Genomic DNA, 15686 nt, shown 5'->3' on the forward strand with positions numbered 1-15686 from the left:
CTGTAAATTTTTTTTTTTAAATAGCAGCTTATTTGAAGCTTTTTCTTTTAAATGGTAAAAAAAGTTAGGATGATAATATTTAATTAAATTGCAATTATATAGTGTTACATATAGGGGAGGGGGCTAAAACTATGGCGCGCGTTTTTCACACTTGATGAGCGGTCTCTAATGCAGAACATTAATAATTAACAGTCTTTTCAAAAACAAAATAATGATGAAAATTACTGAAAAAGACCAAACCTAAACTTTTTACATGGAGTCACTAAACTGTAATTGAACTTAAAGAAAAAAAATTAAAATAATTATTTTTTATTTAAATTATATAGAGTCATGAGAAATAATGCGAAAAAAAAAAGAAAATAAAGTTCTTTTGTCGTCTGCTTAATTTTGTGTTCAGTTAAGCTGAACAAGCAAACAAAAAAAAACAAAAAGAAAAGAAAAATGAAGAAAAGAAAAAAGATAAAAGAAAGACAAAAGAAAATCAAAAAAGAAGAAAGGAGGAAAATATTAAAACGAAGAAAGAAACGGAAGAGAAAAAGAAAAGAAAAATTGCTTAATTTCATGTTCAGTTGAGCTGAAAAGGAAAAGAAAAAAGAGAAAAAGAAAAGAAAAGTTTTGCTCCTCCCCCTCCCCTCCTCCCATCTCCAAACATTCAACATGGCGACAACGACAACAAGGGGACAACAATAACGTTTAAGCATCGACTTTCCTTTTCGCATATGCTAGTGTTCCTCAATTTATTTATTGTAAACATCATTTTAGTATTGCTTCTCTTTTCTCCTCGTTTGATATATAATTTCAAAAAACAACAAAAAACAAATACATATTCCTATTTTAATTAACATTTAATTTTATTTTCGTGTCGTTATGTTACCTCTCTCCCCGTCTCTTTTTCAGGCACGGGAGGGAGGGACAGAGAGGGTGGAGAATACACCTGGGAAACCCGGGGAGAAGAAAAATAAATTCGATGTAAACCCTTAGAAATACTTATGAAGTTGATCGCAGGATTTCCAAGTAATAAGACTTACTTTCTGGATTCTTACAATGATTATGGCATGGATGGATTTACCTCAAGGGAAAAGGAAAAGGCTGATACTTTTCTTTTGTTGAATGGTCCAGGGCATGGACGGAGGAGGCGGCCAGGTATCGGCCATCACCAGCCGAACCAACACGGACAAGGTGAGTATTATTAGCCGTATTTACCTCACTCTCAATGTAGCGAAGTTAGACACAAGGCAGTTTATAATAGGGGTATCCAGACAATAAAAAAAAAAAAAAAAAAAATTGGGTACTTTGTATGGTTGCCAAAAGTCGTCTTGATCGAGGCCTGTCTGTATTTATCTCTGGGGAGGGGTTTCAGATGACTGGTCATAAACCACGCGTCACCTGAGGGTAGATGCAATGCTTGGGAGGATTATTTATTAGCAAAAAGTATATTCCTTTAACAAATTAGACACAAGGCCACCAAAAGTGTTGGCTCTGTCCTGTGGTCATTTTCTGTCCAGAAGATCAGGTAATATTTACCCTTTATGAAGAATGGATATGACACAAGGTCGATTTATTGTGGAGAATCCAGCTCCCACAAAGTGGGGAGGGGATTATGTTGTGTTGATGGGTATAAAAAACAAAAACAAACAAAAAAAAAAAACAAAAAAAACTGTTATAAATAAAGACGATGGTCGTCCCCCGGTGTTGGGATCTCGGTTCAACCAGCAACAAGTCGCACGGATATTACCTCAACTTCCCGGAAGACCGAATAAAACCATACTACACCCTGATAGAGGACCCCCCTGTACCAGGTCAAAGGGATGAACGATATGCACGCTTACTATACATTTTTCCCTTTTTTTTTTTTTTTTTTTAATTTCTAGAATTAATAATAAATAAAAACTGTTAATATTTTTACCGATTAATATAAAAGAAAACGAGGTGCTTATGCACTTATGTTACCGCGCTATTTTTTTTTAAATCGTATTTTCAAGTTAAATTCAAGTTTCATGATCATTATTATTATTTATTTATTAAATTGTTAGGTGAAAGTACAGAATAGTTACAAAACACCCTCCCCACTGTATGTTAAGAATGGCTTTCTAAATAATAACGTTATTATTTCAGCACGGTAACATAAGTGCATAAGTACCGAAAACAGTAATTGAAATAAACGGTTTGTAAGTTTTAAGTTACCGCCATAGTAAAAAAGTGTGTGTGATGAACTTGGCTTAAAAAAATAGAACTACCTGTTTTCATCTTGTAATAAGAAAGTAATAAAAAAAAACCTATAAGAAAACCTAATTAGCAAAAAATGCGTACAATTTTTTCAAGCTATTTGAAAATAAATAAAAAAAAGAAAGTAAATGGAATGATGTTGATTGTAGTGTTTATAATAAAATAAATATACCGAGTTTTCAATTATATTGACGTTTTATATAAAAAAAAAAACGTTTGAAAAATATATACAGACGGTAAAAACAGGTAAAGTATGTTTTTTTTTTCAGCGTCTCAAATTCTCTTAAAATAACACCTTCTATGCGATTTTTAGTTTGAAAATTATATTGCAATTTATGATGTAGGGGATGATTAGAAGTATTCACAAAGATTTAATTAATATCGATTCTTAACTAAAACTTGATGCTTTCTTTATTAGAAAAACAAAAAATCGATATAGACAAAAACTCTTCAAGTCGCATATAAGGAAAAACGATATATTCAAATTTAAAACTATATATATATATATATATATATATATATATATATATATATACACACACACAAACGCCTTGGTACAATTGCACTTCCGTGCTGAAATAACAATATTATTTAGAAAGCCATTCTTAACACGGGGAGAGGAGGGTGTTTTCTGCACTTTAACCTTACAATTTAATAAAAACGGATGTCATAAAACTTTAATTAAACTTGAAAATGCTATTTAAAAAATAGCGCGGATCAATAAGTGCACTAGGACTTACACCTTTCCTTAAACAATAAAAGGATCAATATTAAATTAAGTCTGTGAATAGTTTTACTTTGTAAAATTACATCTTAAATTGCAATGTAAAATTAGGGTTTGTATTACTGTACACACAGATACGAAAAAGTTGGATATGTTTTTAGTGTTTTTATTTAATGTAACATGTTTGTTCAGCTCGAAAAACATACAATGTTTCCCGATGTATTGGAAAATTGGTGCAAATGCAGAGAGTGATCCGCGCGCGCTATTTTTTTTTAAATCGTATTTCTAGGTTTAATTAAAGTTTTATTATGTTTTTTGGGGTTTGTATTACTTGCCTACTATACACATAAATTCGAAAAAGTTGTCAAAAAAAAAAGATAACAAATACAATAGGCAAGATAAGTTACTTTTCTATCTAATTAGATATTTTTTTGTATTTTTATATAATGTAACATGTTTGTTCAGCTCGAAAACCATACAGTGTTTACCGATGTATTGGAAAATTTAAAATGGCGCCGAACCCTCTGCTGAACACGGTAAGTTTGGTAAAATGAGTTAAAAGTAAAAAATATACAAAATACTGTTAAAAACCCACCGAATATATGTCAGCCTCGGTAACATATATTGAACGAGTTTCTAACAGTATTTTGTATATATTTTTATTTTTAACTCATTTTTCCGAACTTACCGTGTTCAGCAGAGAGTTCGGAATCATTTTAAATTTTCCAATACATCGGTAAACACTGTATGGTTTTCGAGCTGAATGACCATGTTACATTAAATAAGAACACACACACACAAAAAAAAATCCAGTTAGGTAAAAAAAGTAACTTATCTTGCTATTGATAACATTTACTTTTTATATATTTGTTTTTTGACAACTTTTTCGAATCTTTGTAAATACAAACCCGTTAATTTTTATTATTCTAAGTTATTAGTGCCGGTAGTAAGGATTGATCGTATCAACTCCCAAATAGCTGTTACTTATAACTTAATCAAAGCATTTAACCGTTATGCCATGGATACCTGTCATGACTGACACAAAATGAGAACAATATTATACCTTTTAAATAAAATGTTCAGTTTTAAATTCTGTATTTCCAAGTTCGACATCAAACTTCCTAAAGTTTGTAATAACTAGAAGGTTCTTAAAATTTGAAAACTGGCACTTGTTGAAAACCAGTGTTACATCGGCCGAAACGCTGTGGATAAAGCAATCAAGAGAATAGCATTTCGTCGAACTCAGTTGGAATAAGTTCAAATAAAATCTAAATTTATCAATCCTCATCTAAAAATATCTGAAACATCTGTTGTGGTAGGTGAAAAATACTGAGATAAAAGCAAATGAATGGATTAGAGTTTTATTTATTTTTGAAGGCATTTTTGGAATTGTCTTTCTTTGGTGCTTCTACAGAATTTGAACCGAACAAAGCGACTTTTGTCTAGCTAATTCACAACTTAGGTTAGGGTTGATTTAAGATTAGAAGAAAACAAAATTCGGTCAACTGTCAATCTAATTTGTTTTGCTACAACGCAGTTATAAATAAAATAACAAGAAAACTTTCATTGTTTTTTTTTTTTTGCGATCGTTCGTGTAGTTTGATTAACCGTTTTTCCGTAAGTAACGCGGCCGCCACAACACCATCCTCCATGCCTCCTCACTAATGTAAACAGAATTTTTGTGAAATGTTAAACGGTATTCTACTGTGTAAGTGTCGGCGCGTTACTTACGGAAAAAAACGGTTAATTGAACTAAAGAAGCACCTGTTAAACTACACAAGTTCTATAATAGAATGCCTCCCCCCCTTAAGAAAAAAGAACGAAAAATATAGAAATGTTTTTGTAAACCGCTCGCGAAAACTTAATTTTTTAGATCAATTAAAAAGCATTAAGACCTACGTCACACACACACACACACACACACACACACACACACACACACATTGAAGCACATTTAAAAAAAAAAAACTTTCTTGTTATTTCAAATGTCTGTTAAAGATTCCTCTACGATGTGATAAGTCACTTACTTCACTATAAGAAAACACCGCTGAAGGCGGTGAAATGGCGCAAAATAGTCCTCCTGGGCTCCATAAACGGTAAATTTGCGACGGGTTTGATTATCGTTCGTTGTCAGCGATCTCGAATACCTCTTAAAAGCCAAATTAGTGTGGTCGGTGTTCTGTTGTACCTATTTACTATGCCTCCCCACCCCACGGGACAGAGTTAGACACCAGCGTCGTTTTTTAACGTGGAGAAAAGGTACAAAAATAAAAATTGTCTCAGTCGTGAAGGATTTCTCCTCCACTGAAAGAGAACAAGAAATAGAAGTGCAGCATCTGAAGAACAGATACTACACTATGATCTTGACCAAAACGCTTAAATTACACCATTTTCAATGCCTTTTCTTGGCCTTCGGGACAAGATATTGGGAGTTACTAGGACGTCCCCCAATATGAAAGGGTGAATGCGGTATTATGGTGAAAGAAGATACTAGCTGGGAGAAACTTTTGACTTTGTTTAGTTCTGGAGTGACAAGGATGACCAACGACCCCCAAAATCCCCCCTTTTGAGTTGGCCATGTGCCTAAGTTTTTTGTTCATCGTTGATTTTTTTTTCTGTATTTTTTTAACATGAATAAAAGATTTAATATCTCAAAGTGTAGTATCTGTTCTTCAGATGCTGCACTTCTATTTCTTGTTCTCTTTCGGTGGAGGAGAAATCCTTCACGACTGAGACAATTTTTATTTTTGTACCTTTTCTCCAAGTTAAAAAACGACCCTGGTGTCTAACTCTGTCCCGTGGGGAGGCATAGTAAATAGGTACACCATTTACAAGTAAAAGCATCTGATTGATCTCCCCTGAATTATTAATAATGGCGTAGTTTTAGGACGCCGGATAGAATTTGAATTTATTAAATAAAATTTAAAATACAGGATTAATTTCTGTAAATTTCAGTGTATAATATTTTTTTCCGCCACAAGTAGCTTATTCCTAAAGTTTGCCGGTAAAATCACTAAATACTGTACCGTATTCAGTTGATAGCGAGAAAATAATTCTCTGCAGACATTAAAATGTTTTGTTTTTGTTTAATATTATTACATGAGCCATTTCTGTTCCTAAACTGTTTTTGGTATTTTTTGTTTTTGTTTTACGACAGTATACAGCCAGCGTAGTATAAACATACCCATGTTAAGAACAGTTTTCGGAATAACCACTCCTATCTCGAAAGCCGTTATTAACATGGGGAGGTTGGGGATGTTTGTTCCGAAAGCCGTTCTTAACATGGGCATGTTGGGGTTGTTTATACTACGCTGAGTACCGTCGTAAAAATACCCTAGTTGTTTGTTGTTGTTGTTGTTGTTGTTATTATTATCATTATTATTTTGCATACCAATCATCGATTTTTTATAATCGTTTATGGAAATTTCAAATAGCATTAACAACGAATGAGATTTGTTTTAAAAGAAAAGCAAATCTTGTCTCACAATTTTCAATCAATTACAAGGAAACCAGAAAAAAATATATATATTTAGAAAGATCTAGTACGCCCCCCCCCGCCCCATCTCAAGCATATTTTTACGTTTTGCAAAATATATGTTGACATTTCACGGTAGAGAAAAAAAAATCATCGAAACTTTAATTAAATGTTAAGTTGGTACCTCCAACGCGCCCCACAGTTTTACCCCCTCCACATATATGTAACTGTATTTTAATTTAATATTATCATCCTAACATTTTTACCATTTAAAAGAAGAAACTTCAAATAAACTACTAATATTTTTAAAATTTTTTACAGCATACAAAAATAATGAAAATGCGAGACTAAAATCGTTTTTACATTTTTGACGCTTTAAAACAACGTTCCTATGTAGTGACGTTTTTGAAGCCGTAAACATACACGTTTTAAAAATCTAGCAAAAATCAAATAATCGTCATATCTTTCTGATATTTTCGATATTTATTCATTAAATAAACTTACATAAGTAGGTTTCGTTAAATATATTAGAGGAAATATTTTTTAGGTGTTCTACACCCCCTCCCATATTTCATGTTACGAAAACTAAACAAAATAAATGTAAGTCGATAAAAATTTGAACATTTTTTAAAGCTGAAAAAGATCAAATAATTAAAAAATAGTTATATAAAATCCCGTTATTTATTTCACTTACCTTAAAGTTGTAAATAAAATTGGACATAAAATCAATATTATGTAAAGAAAAAGAACATTTTTTCTTGATAATTTTTTTCTCGATAATATAATTATTTGAATTACAGCAAAATAACAGAATTCTAAAAAATAATTATTTTTTAAAAAGCTTTAAATGATCTTAAATTCCAATATTCCGCTATATGGAGTTTAAACAAAGATGTTTTTTTATAACCGGTTTCCAATATTTAAAAAATATATATTCATCTAATAGAGCATATGACTCTTGATATAATAAAAATCGAAAATCCAAAGTCGGCCTAAAAACAACTCGTTTTGATTTGATTATTTAAATTGATAGAGAGTGAACTTTTTTTTTCGCCTTTCCCCCCAAAAAAGCATGAAAGCCTTTAAGCAACATTATCTTTATATTCACATGTGTAAACAGAAGACATTTAAATTAATTTTATTTTATTAATTCTCGTCTGTGTAGTTTGTTAAAAAAAATCTATTTGTTTTACAATGTAAATATAAAAATCCGATGGCAAACAAAAAAAAAAAAACGTTACTTCCATTATAGCGCCGATTGCCCATCCATAGAAATTGACACAGAAAATAGTAAACAGTAACACACGAAATGACGTTTCTATTACTGTGTAAAACGCTGACGTGTTACACAAAGCTGTGGAGGTGCCTAATGTTTAGAAATTTTAAAAGAATCGGAATCGGTACTTGTATCATTTAGAGCAGAATCGGTAATTGTATTGGAATCGGGAAAATTTTTGAAATCGTCTCATCGCTAATATTTATTACTAAGAATGTGTATTTCTCAAAATGATTCCTCATGTAATAATAATAATAATAATAATAAAATCATTTATAATGCCTACAGAGAATTTTTCTCATTATCAACTCAATATGCGGTATTTACCAGTTTTCCTATTTGATTTAACTGTCATATTTTACGTGTGTTTACACGCAGAAGTACAATTAAAGTAAATATGTAAGCTTTTTTCATTTATTTATAGCTTCATTCATTTATTTCACTGAATTGAAAAACTCCAAAAATTTTGGACAAAAAATATTGATTTTTAACAATGACATGAAAGCTTGCAAAAGAACAAAACAAAACGGCATTCGTGCCTTTGATTGAATTATTGTACATTTAATTTTTAGGTTAAATTCTATTTTACCAAATTGATTTTGAAAATCTATTTTGTTGCAATTTTCTTTCCCATTTATTCATAAGTAACTGTGTTGCCAAGGCCCCACTGGTGGGGTTGTGGACTTAAAAAATAATTAAAAATACTCATGCTTACGTTTTTTGTTTGTTTGTTTTAATTTAATTCATTTTTAATTTTTATTTCAATGAATTTTATACAGTAGTAAAAATTAAATACTCATGCAGAGAAGATACCATGAGTTTTTTTTTTTTCAAGTTAAATTCAAGTTTTACGGTATCTTTTGTTTATTAAATTGTTAAATGAAAGTACATAATAGTTACAAAATACTTTCTTCTCTCTGCGATACAAGTATTTAAAAGTAAATTGAAAGCAACGAATACAAAAGAAATAAAACCGAACAATGTTTGGTATGTGAGTGATTGGGGAGGGGGTACAAATCCGACAACAAACCTGTTTAGTGCTTTTTTTTTTCCTACTACTGTTAACTGTTTTACGGTATAGGGCAATGGCCGGCCCCCCTTTTTTTCTTTCGAACAACCAATATAATTGTTGTAAATGAAAGTGCAGCAAGATCTGAAGAATATGCAATTACTCGACAGGTCAAAACTTTAAATAGAGAAAAATTTTGGGAATATTAAAAAAAAAAAAATCCTTTATGGTAAGAAAATTGCGCCCCCCCCCCAAGCACATGTTTGTCTCAACTCATTGACATTTGATGCCAATTTTAGTTTATTTGTATGTATGATTTTATGAGGAAGTCTATTTACTTGCCTCTCCATAAGAACAGAGTTAAACACAAGGTCGGTTTTTAATGTGGAAACAAATCTAGCTATCTCGAGATGGGGGGGGGGACATTCTGGATTTGGACGAAAATAAAATTGCCTCAGTCTAGAAGAATTTCTTCGGCACTGACTCAGATGAGAACAGATTCTACAATTTGCTCTTAGCAAAAAGGACAAAGATAAGTCCATATCTCTATTTATCCCTCCCCTTCCTCGAGGGCACAGTTAGATACAATGTCGGTTTTAAAGGGGGTACCATTTCCTTACTAAAAAGACAAAAATCAAAATTGCTTCAGTCTGACCGAGGACATAATAAAAATACGACTTTGATCCTAGCCCGAAGATTGGGAACATGCATGTTTAGCTGTCGCAGGTATTTATTATTATTTAAACAAGTAAATCACGTGTTGTCCTACACTTGAATCCAACAAACTTACAAATTTGGATTTTGTACAAGCAAAAACTAATGAATTAGACATAAAGTCATTTTTATTATTTGGGAGTAATTTTCAGCACACCGTGCAGGAAGGGAAAGTGGCGAACAAGTCTTCTTTTTTTTTTCTTTTTTTTAAATAGCTATATAGAGTACATTATTCGTGTAAATAATATTTCTAACTTTTATTGGATTTTGGGTAAAAACAAATTTTCAGTCTCACAGTGGTCAAACTAAGTTCACAGCCCTAATGTCCGTTAACTAGAAAATTATGAACTTGAGTTGTCATTCTCTCTTAGCAAGACTTGTTTATAAAGATGGCGACTATATCTTAATAATTTAGGTGACTGAAATAAGAATTAACCATGACATTCTATGTCGGCATAAATAAAACGTTAAAGATCTAGATTTATTTTCGTTCATTCTACTGTCCTATGACTGGTGAGAAATTTTCCCCAGAGAATCAGAAAAAAAGGTCAAACATAAAAAGAAAAAAAATGTGTTGTAAAAATCCTAAGATTCATGTGCAAACTTGAAAGTAGACCCACCCCCGCCTTCCCTTAGTCCCACCTCAAATGAGATAGTAGAAAAGTAACAGTTAATTGAGGCGTAATTATAGCTGTTACACATTCTCTCTCTCCCAACATTTTCAGAATGTCCTCAACAAAGAAAGTTACTAGACATTGATTGTCATCATAAAGCTATGACATAGCTTTCTATATCTATATTGCCAGGGGGGCGGGGTGTCATTTTAAGAGATGAAGTAGCCTACTAATTGTAAATTCAAAAGTTTTTATTTTTCTTGTTTTTTAAAGTATTGCCAAGTTTTGTCACACACACACACATAGACACTTGATGGGGCATCCTAACAGATGCTATTTCAATGACTCCAACCAACACATCTTTTTTAAATGTTCTAATGAGGACATAATAAATAATAAAACTAGGACTTTCATATTAGTTGACAGTTGATGCTGACACTTTTTTGGGCGATGGGGGGGCATGAACTTATTTATAATTATACAGTTTCAGTTTTCTTGATTCCATGTGATGTTTATTTGTGTTTTACTTCTGTAGCAGTTTCTATTTGTTCTGCTAGTGGCTGAAGCTCATGTGTATTAGTCTCTGCATTCAAGAGTTTTCCTTAATATTTGAGCAGTTTTCATTTTTTTTATAGGTGAGTCACCAGTTATCAAGGCTTGAAAGCCATTCGAAAAGAAGGGTTAGTGCATGGATGATGATGGAAATTGGGTTGAAGTTGACTAATTAAGGAGACGGCTTGTTTACATTGAACTTGAAAACCATGTTGTAGTCAACTGGGAAGCAGGCTAGTGGACTAGAGTTCCACAGGTGGGAAAGGGGCTTTTTAATAGAATTTGCGTTTAGATTTAGACACAGATAGTGGTGGAAATTGTTGATAGTGGTTGTAGCTAGACAAGTACTCTTTGTGAAAGTTTACCATGGGAGGACCACAGATTAAAGCTTGATGCGCATCTGCCATGAAAATAATGATAGAGCACAGCCAGGCTCGCAATTTCTCTTCTGTGGGGGAAGAGGTTGCATCTTCCATATTGCTTTCAACTTTCTGGCCAGTTCCATGTATTTGCTCCACTTCTCCATCTTGATATTCACCCTGTGGTTTGCTGGAACGACAAAATCTACAATCTGGCAGGATTTTTTCTTAACAATAACATCCAGTCTTCTTACTTGGATAGGTTTATCTGTTTGTATGTTCATGTCCTATTGGATTTTGTGACTTCTGTTTTCAAGTACTGCCGCCCATTTATGCTTATACCATTTGTCTGAGTATTCAAAATGCAGTTGTCTATATAATTCCCAGTGTACTGCCTTTTCAACTTGATCATGTCTATTCTTGTATTCTTTATGGACTAGTTTGCTGCATTCGCTTATGTGGTTTATTATTTTGTTTCTTTGTCCACAGAGTCTGCATTTGCTGCTTTCTTGTGTCTTGATCTTTGCTTTAATGTGGCTGGTTCTAATCGAATTATCTTGTGTGGCTGTTTATAGGGATTCAGGTTCTCTATTTAAGTTTCCTTTTTGGAGAGATCTCCAAGTGTTTTTGTTAGTCTCATCATTTGTCTTCCTTATGAATCGTCTGTTTAGCTGTTTCTCTTATTTTTCTTTTCTCGTCTTATCTCTTGTCTCCCTGTTTTCTGTATTGTTCATTTTTTTTTCAGTGTCTCTTGCTGCAGTACTTATCCTTTCTTTATTATGCTAAATTTTTTTTTTCTTTTTGTCATTTGCAGTTTTCTGTACAAACTGGTCCTCTTTCCTTATCTTTCCTTTCCTTTTCAAGTAGAGTTGATTAGCATCACCCTTAGGGTGTAGTGCATTGTGCATGGTCATAAATTTCCTGGTTTTTTGGTCGAGATGCTTCAGTTCTTCTTTAGTTTAACCTATCAACAGTTTGGAGTATCTTACTAGTGACACTGGCCATTTTACCTAGGTTTCTCCTATATAGTTTAGTTTCTAGGAGTTTTCTTGTTCTTCTGAGGTATTCCTTTCCAATTTTCATTAATTTCTGTTCCGATAATGGTGTTCATTTCCAGAGCTCCAAAATATTTGTAGGTGTCCTGTTCACCTAGTGTCCTCATCTCAGCTTTGTTGGGTAATTCTGTACCTTCTGTAGCCTCCAGTTTTCCCTCTCTCATAACTAGCAGTGCACAATTTTCCATACCAAATTCCATATGGATATACTGGCCAAAAATTCTGGTTGTGTTTATTAGCACCTGTAGTTCTGTTTTGGATCTTGCAAAAAGTTTTGGGTCGTCCATGTAGATTAGGTGGTTCATTCTTTTATCTGTATTAGTGAACTTGTATCTGACTTGTCACTTTCATAGTATATTGCTAAGGGGCATCATCGCTATGATGAACAGTAGTGGTGATAGGGAATCACCTTTGTACTTTTCTCTATTATTATTTAATTTTTTTTTTTTTTGCTTTTGTAAATTTTACCATTTAGGAGGTACAGTCACCAAAAAAACCTTTTAAATTATATTAAAAAAATGAATAATAAAAATAATTGCTTGCTGTTAAATTTTAAGTTATATTCAGCAATATTTTTTTAAAAGGAATTGTGCATGGTTAGTAAAATTCTAAACTATTGAACTTATGGAATATGTATTCTATACAACAGGTAATGTACCATGAGCACATTAATTTTTTTTTTAAAACTATACCATTTAGGGAGTGCTTCTAAAACTGTAACTTACTCCCAAAGAAAGAAAGATCATTTAATTTTAAAACTATTGCTTATATTTATTTATACCTAGATGCTTTACTAGTATTTCGATATGATAGTATTCAGATAATAGCAGTATGGATGAAGAACTTTTCAACTGATACAAGATGAGCTTTCTTTACTTCAATGAAAATGATGTATTTTCATTATTAATTTAAAAAATAACACTTATCATAATCCTTACAAGTAACCAGATATTGTCGATTCCATTCATCGCTTTAAATCTTTTAATAGTATTCTTCGTCATTCAACTGGTAATATATCCTTAACTTTTATCCTCGAATGGCTTAAAGCCTTTATAAGTGATGATTCCTTAATGTAAAAGCAATTAGTTATTTGATTAAAAAAGTATTGATTTGTAACAAGGGTTAAAAATGTGCATACATTTGGCTGTTTATTAATGTGTACAATAAATAATAAAACAACTATTTTAGATTAGAATTAATCTTGGCTAAATTTTCTTTTAGTCATAATTTACGCAAATTCTGTTTTTTTTTTTTCTGCACGAGTAGGTATATTTTCTTTTTCTTTATTTAATTTTATTTTGTTCAAGCTGAGGATGGGGCATCTGTCTTTTAAGCCAAATATAACTGGCTACATTCAGGTGAAACGATCATTCATACATCGGTCATGCTGTATGCAGGTTCACTACATGATTGCACTTACATTTACCAAAACGACTGGCTTCGTTATCATTTACCAGTCATTCTGTTAGTCTTTCTTTCCATAGTATATCTCTTCACCAAAATGAACATGTCATATTCTTTTAAAGAAAGCATTATACAAATGTCCATTAGATATTTCTTAGTCTGCCTCGTATTTAAAAATTCTGGAGATCAGTCATCTGCCTCTCACAAAAGACCAATCAGTCTCCTGGAATAAAAGAACATAAAAGAATAACATGATTACATGTAGATGATGTATTCCTACATGTCATGAGTAAGTTGCTGGAATCTGTGATAAATAGAGAAGTGGTCAACCACCCCAGCAGAAATAACCTACTCAGTGATGTGCAATATGGTTTTCATTCTGCAAGATCTACAGCTGATGTGCTAACTGTTATATCACACAGGATTAGTGAATCTCTCACAGGGACTTGTTTCTAGAGCAATAGCTCTTGACATATCAAGTCTTTTGATAGGGTGTGGCATAAAGGTCTACTTCACAAGATTTCCAGCTATGGAATAATTGGAAATGTCCTGTCAGTTATTAAATCCTTTCTCTCTGATAGGCTTATAAGAGTAGTTGTAGATGGACAGAAATCAGAAGCTCATAGTATCAAAGGTGGTGTCTCTCAGGGTTCTATCCTTGGTCCAACTCTCATCTTGATCTTCATCAGTGATCTTCCAAATCACCTTCTTATATCATTCATAGTCATTTATGCAGGCAACAATGGCAACACTTCAAAGGCCGGCAATGATCAATATCTTTCTAATTCTCTCTCTTCTAATATTGAGCATGTAATGCAATGGGGAAAAAGGTGGCTGGTTAATTTTAATGCATCTAAAACCAAACTTCTCATCATTATCGCTCTGACCCCCATCTGGCCCCGTTGACTCCTGATTTGAAATAGAACACATACATTAAATCTGTTGCCAAGATCACTGAAAAAATGGTTGGGTCATTCTACTGTTTCAGTAGGTATCTCACTGCCGATACAATGAGCCAAGTACATCCTAAAATGGAGTACTGTTGTCACATCTGGGGAGGAGCTGCTTGGCATGTCCTATCTTGCCTTGATAGAATACAAAAACGGGGTTTGAAACCTAGTAGGTTTTTCCCTTTTCTCTTCCCTGCAACCTCTTTCCCGTAGAAGAAGATACATTGTGAGCCTATCTCTGCTCGTCTGAGCTCCAACCTATGATCCTCCCTTGCCAAACTTGCACAAAAAACACTCGACTAGCTACAATCACTATCAACACTTTCTCCCACTCTCTATCTGTGCCTAAATCTAAATGCAGATTCCATGAACACATCTTCTTTTCTAGAACTGTTTGCCTGTGGAACGCTGTTCCACTGGTCTGCTTCCCAGCCAATTACAATATGGTAGCCTTCAACTGCAATGTAAACAAGTTCTTGCTGAGCCGTCCCCTTAAATGATCAAAGTCTACTCCCTCTACACCATTAACGATTGCTGCACTACTACTTTACATTCATTAACCCTTATACTCGAGTGCCCTTCGGGCCTTGATAAATTGTGATTCCCTTGTAAAAAAAAAAATCTCATGTAATATGAGGCTGCCACCACATCACACTGTTATATATTTAACATGCTATAAGAATGTCTGTTGCATGAGGGCACTTGTCTTTACAAAGCATCAGACTTTGGTTTGTTATTGCTTACCAGTCATTCCTTACATTGTTTTTGAAACATTCACATATGATGAATACTTTTCTAATGTGAGTTCTTATCCTTTTCTTCTTCAATGCTACCAATGAAACAAAGAGATTTACATAAAATATATTATTTTGAAGTGTATTATTTGTTAACAGAAATTTGCAATTTATTTAGTGACACTCTAAAAAAAATACTACTCGTTGTTAATAACTAATTGTATTTATTGACAATTTATTTGAACGATCATTTCACACACACATGCTTGTATGAGCTAATTGTAAATTTATTTACTATAGATTATAGGCTGTACGTTTCATCACCAATTGTTTGTTACATTTTGCTGATTAGGTATCCTCTACTCAAGAACAAAAACATCTATAATATAAATCTCACCTGTTTGTTTTAATATATGTATGTCTGTATGTCTGCCTAAAACTTTCGACAGAGGCAATGGATTTTCACGAGATCGGTATCGTTTTGAAGATCGACCCTTCGGACGACAACTATCAAAAAATTAGCTAAAAACATTAATTCCTTCACCCTCAACTGAGCACTTTTCTACAAGGAGGGGTCGCTTTTTCGACAATATT

The 15686-nt window shown here is 32.8% G+C and overlaps 1 protein-coding gene across 1 annotated transcript in view; it reads left to right on the forward strand.

Annotated features, from left to right (window-relative positions):
• The first annotated feature begins 372 nt into the window (after positions 1-372).
• LOC145262701 (uncharacterized) overlaps positions 373-15686 on the forward strand; it is a 375299-nt gene continuing 359985 nt past the window's right edge. The window contains exon 1 of the mRNA XM_080119829.1: positions 373-1179. Coding sequence (XP_079975955.1) covers positions 1111-1179 — 69 coding nt within the window. The 5' untranslated portion in view covers positions 373-1110. The remainder of the gene's footprint in view (positions 1180-15686) is intronic.

The sequence above is a fragment of the Euprymna scolopes genome, chromosome 1, assembly GCF_053919585.1.
Source record: "Euprymna scolopes isolate OS-2025 chromosome 1, ASM5391958v1, whole genome shotgun sequence".
NCBI classification, from domain to species: domain Eukaryota; kingdom Metazoa; phylum Mollusca; class Cephalopoda; order Sepiida; family Sepiolidae; genus Euprymna; species Euprymna scolopes.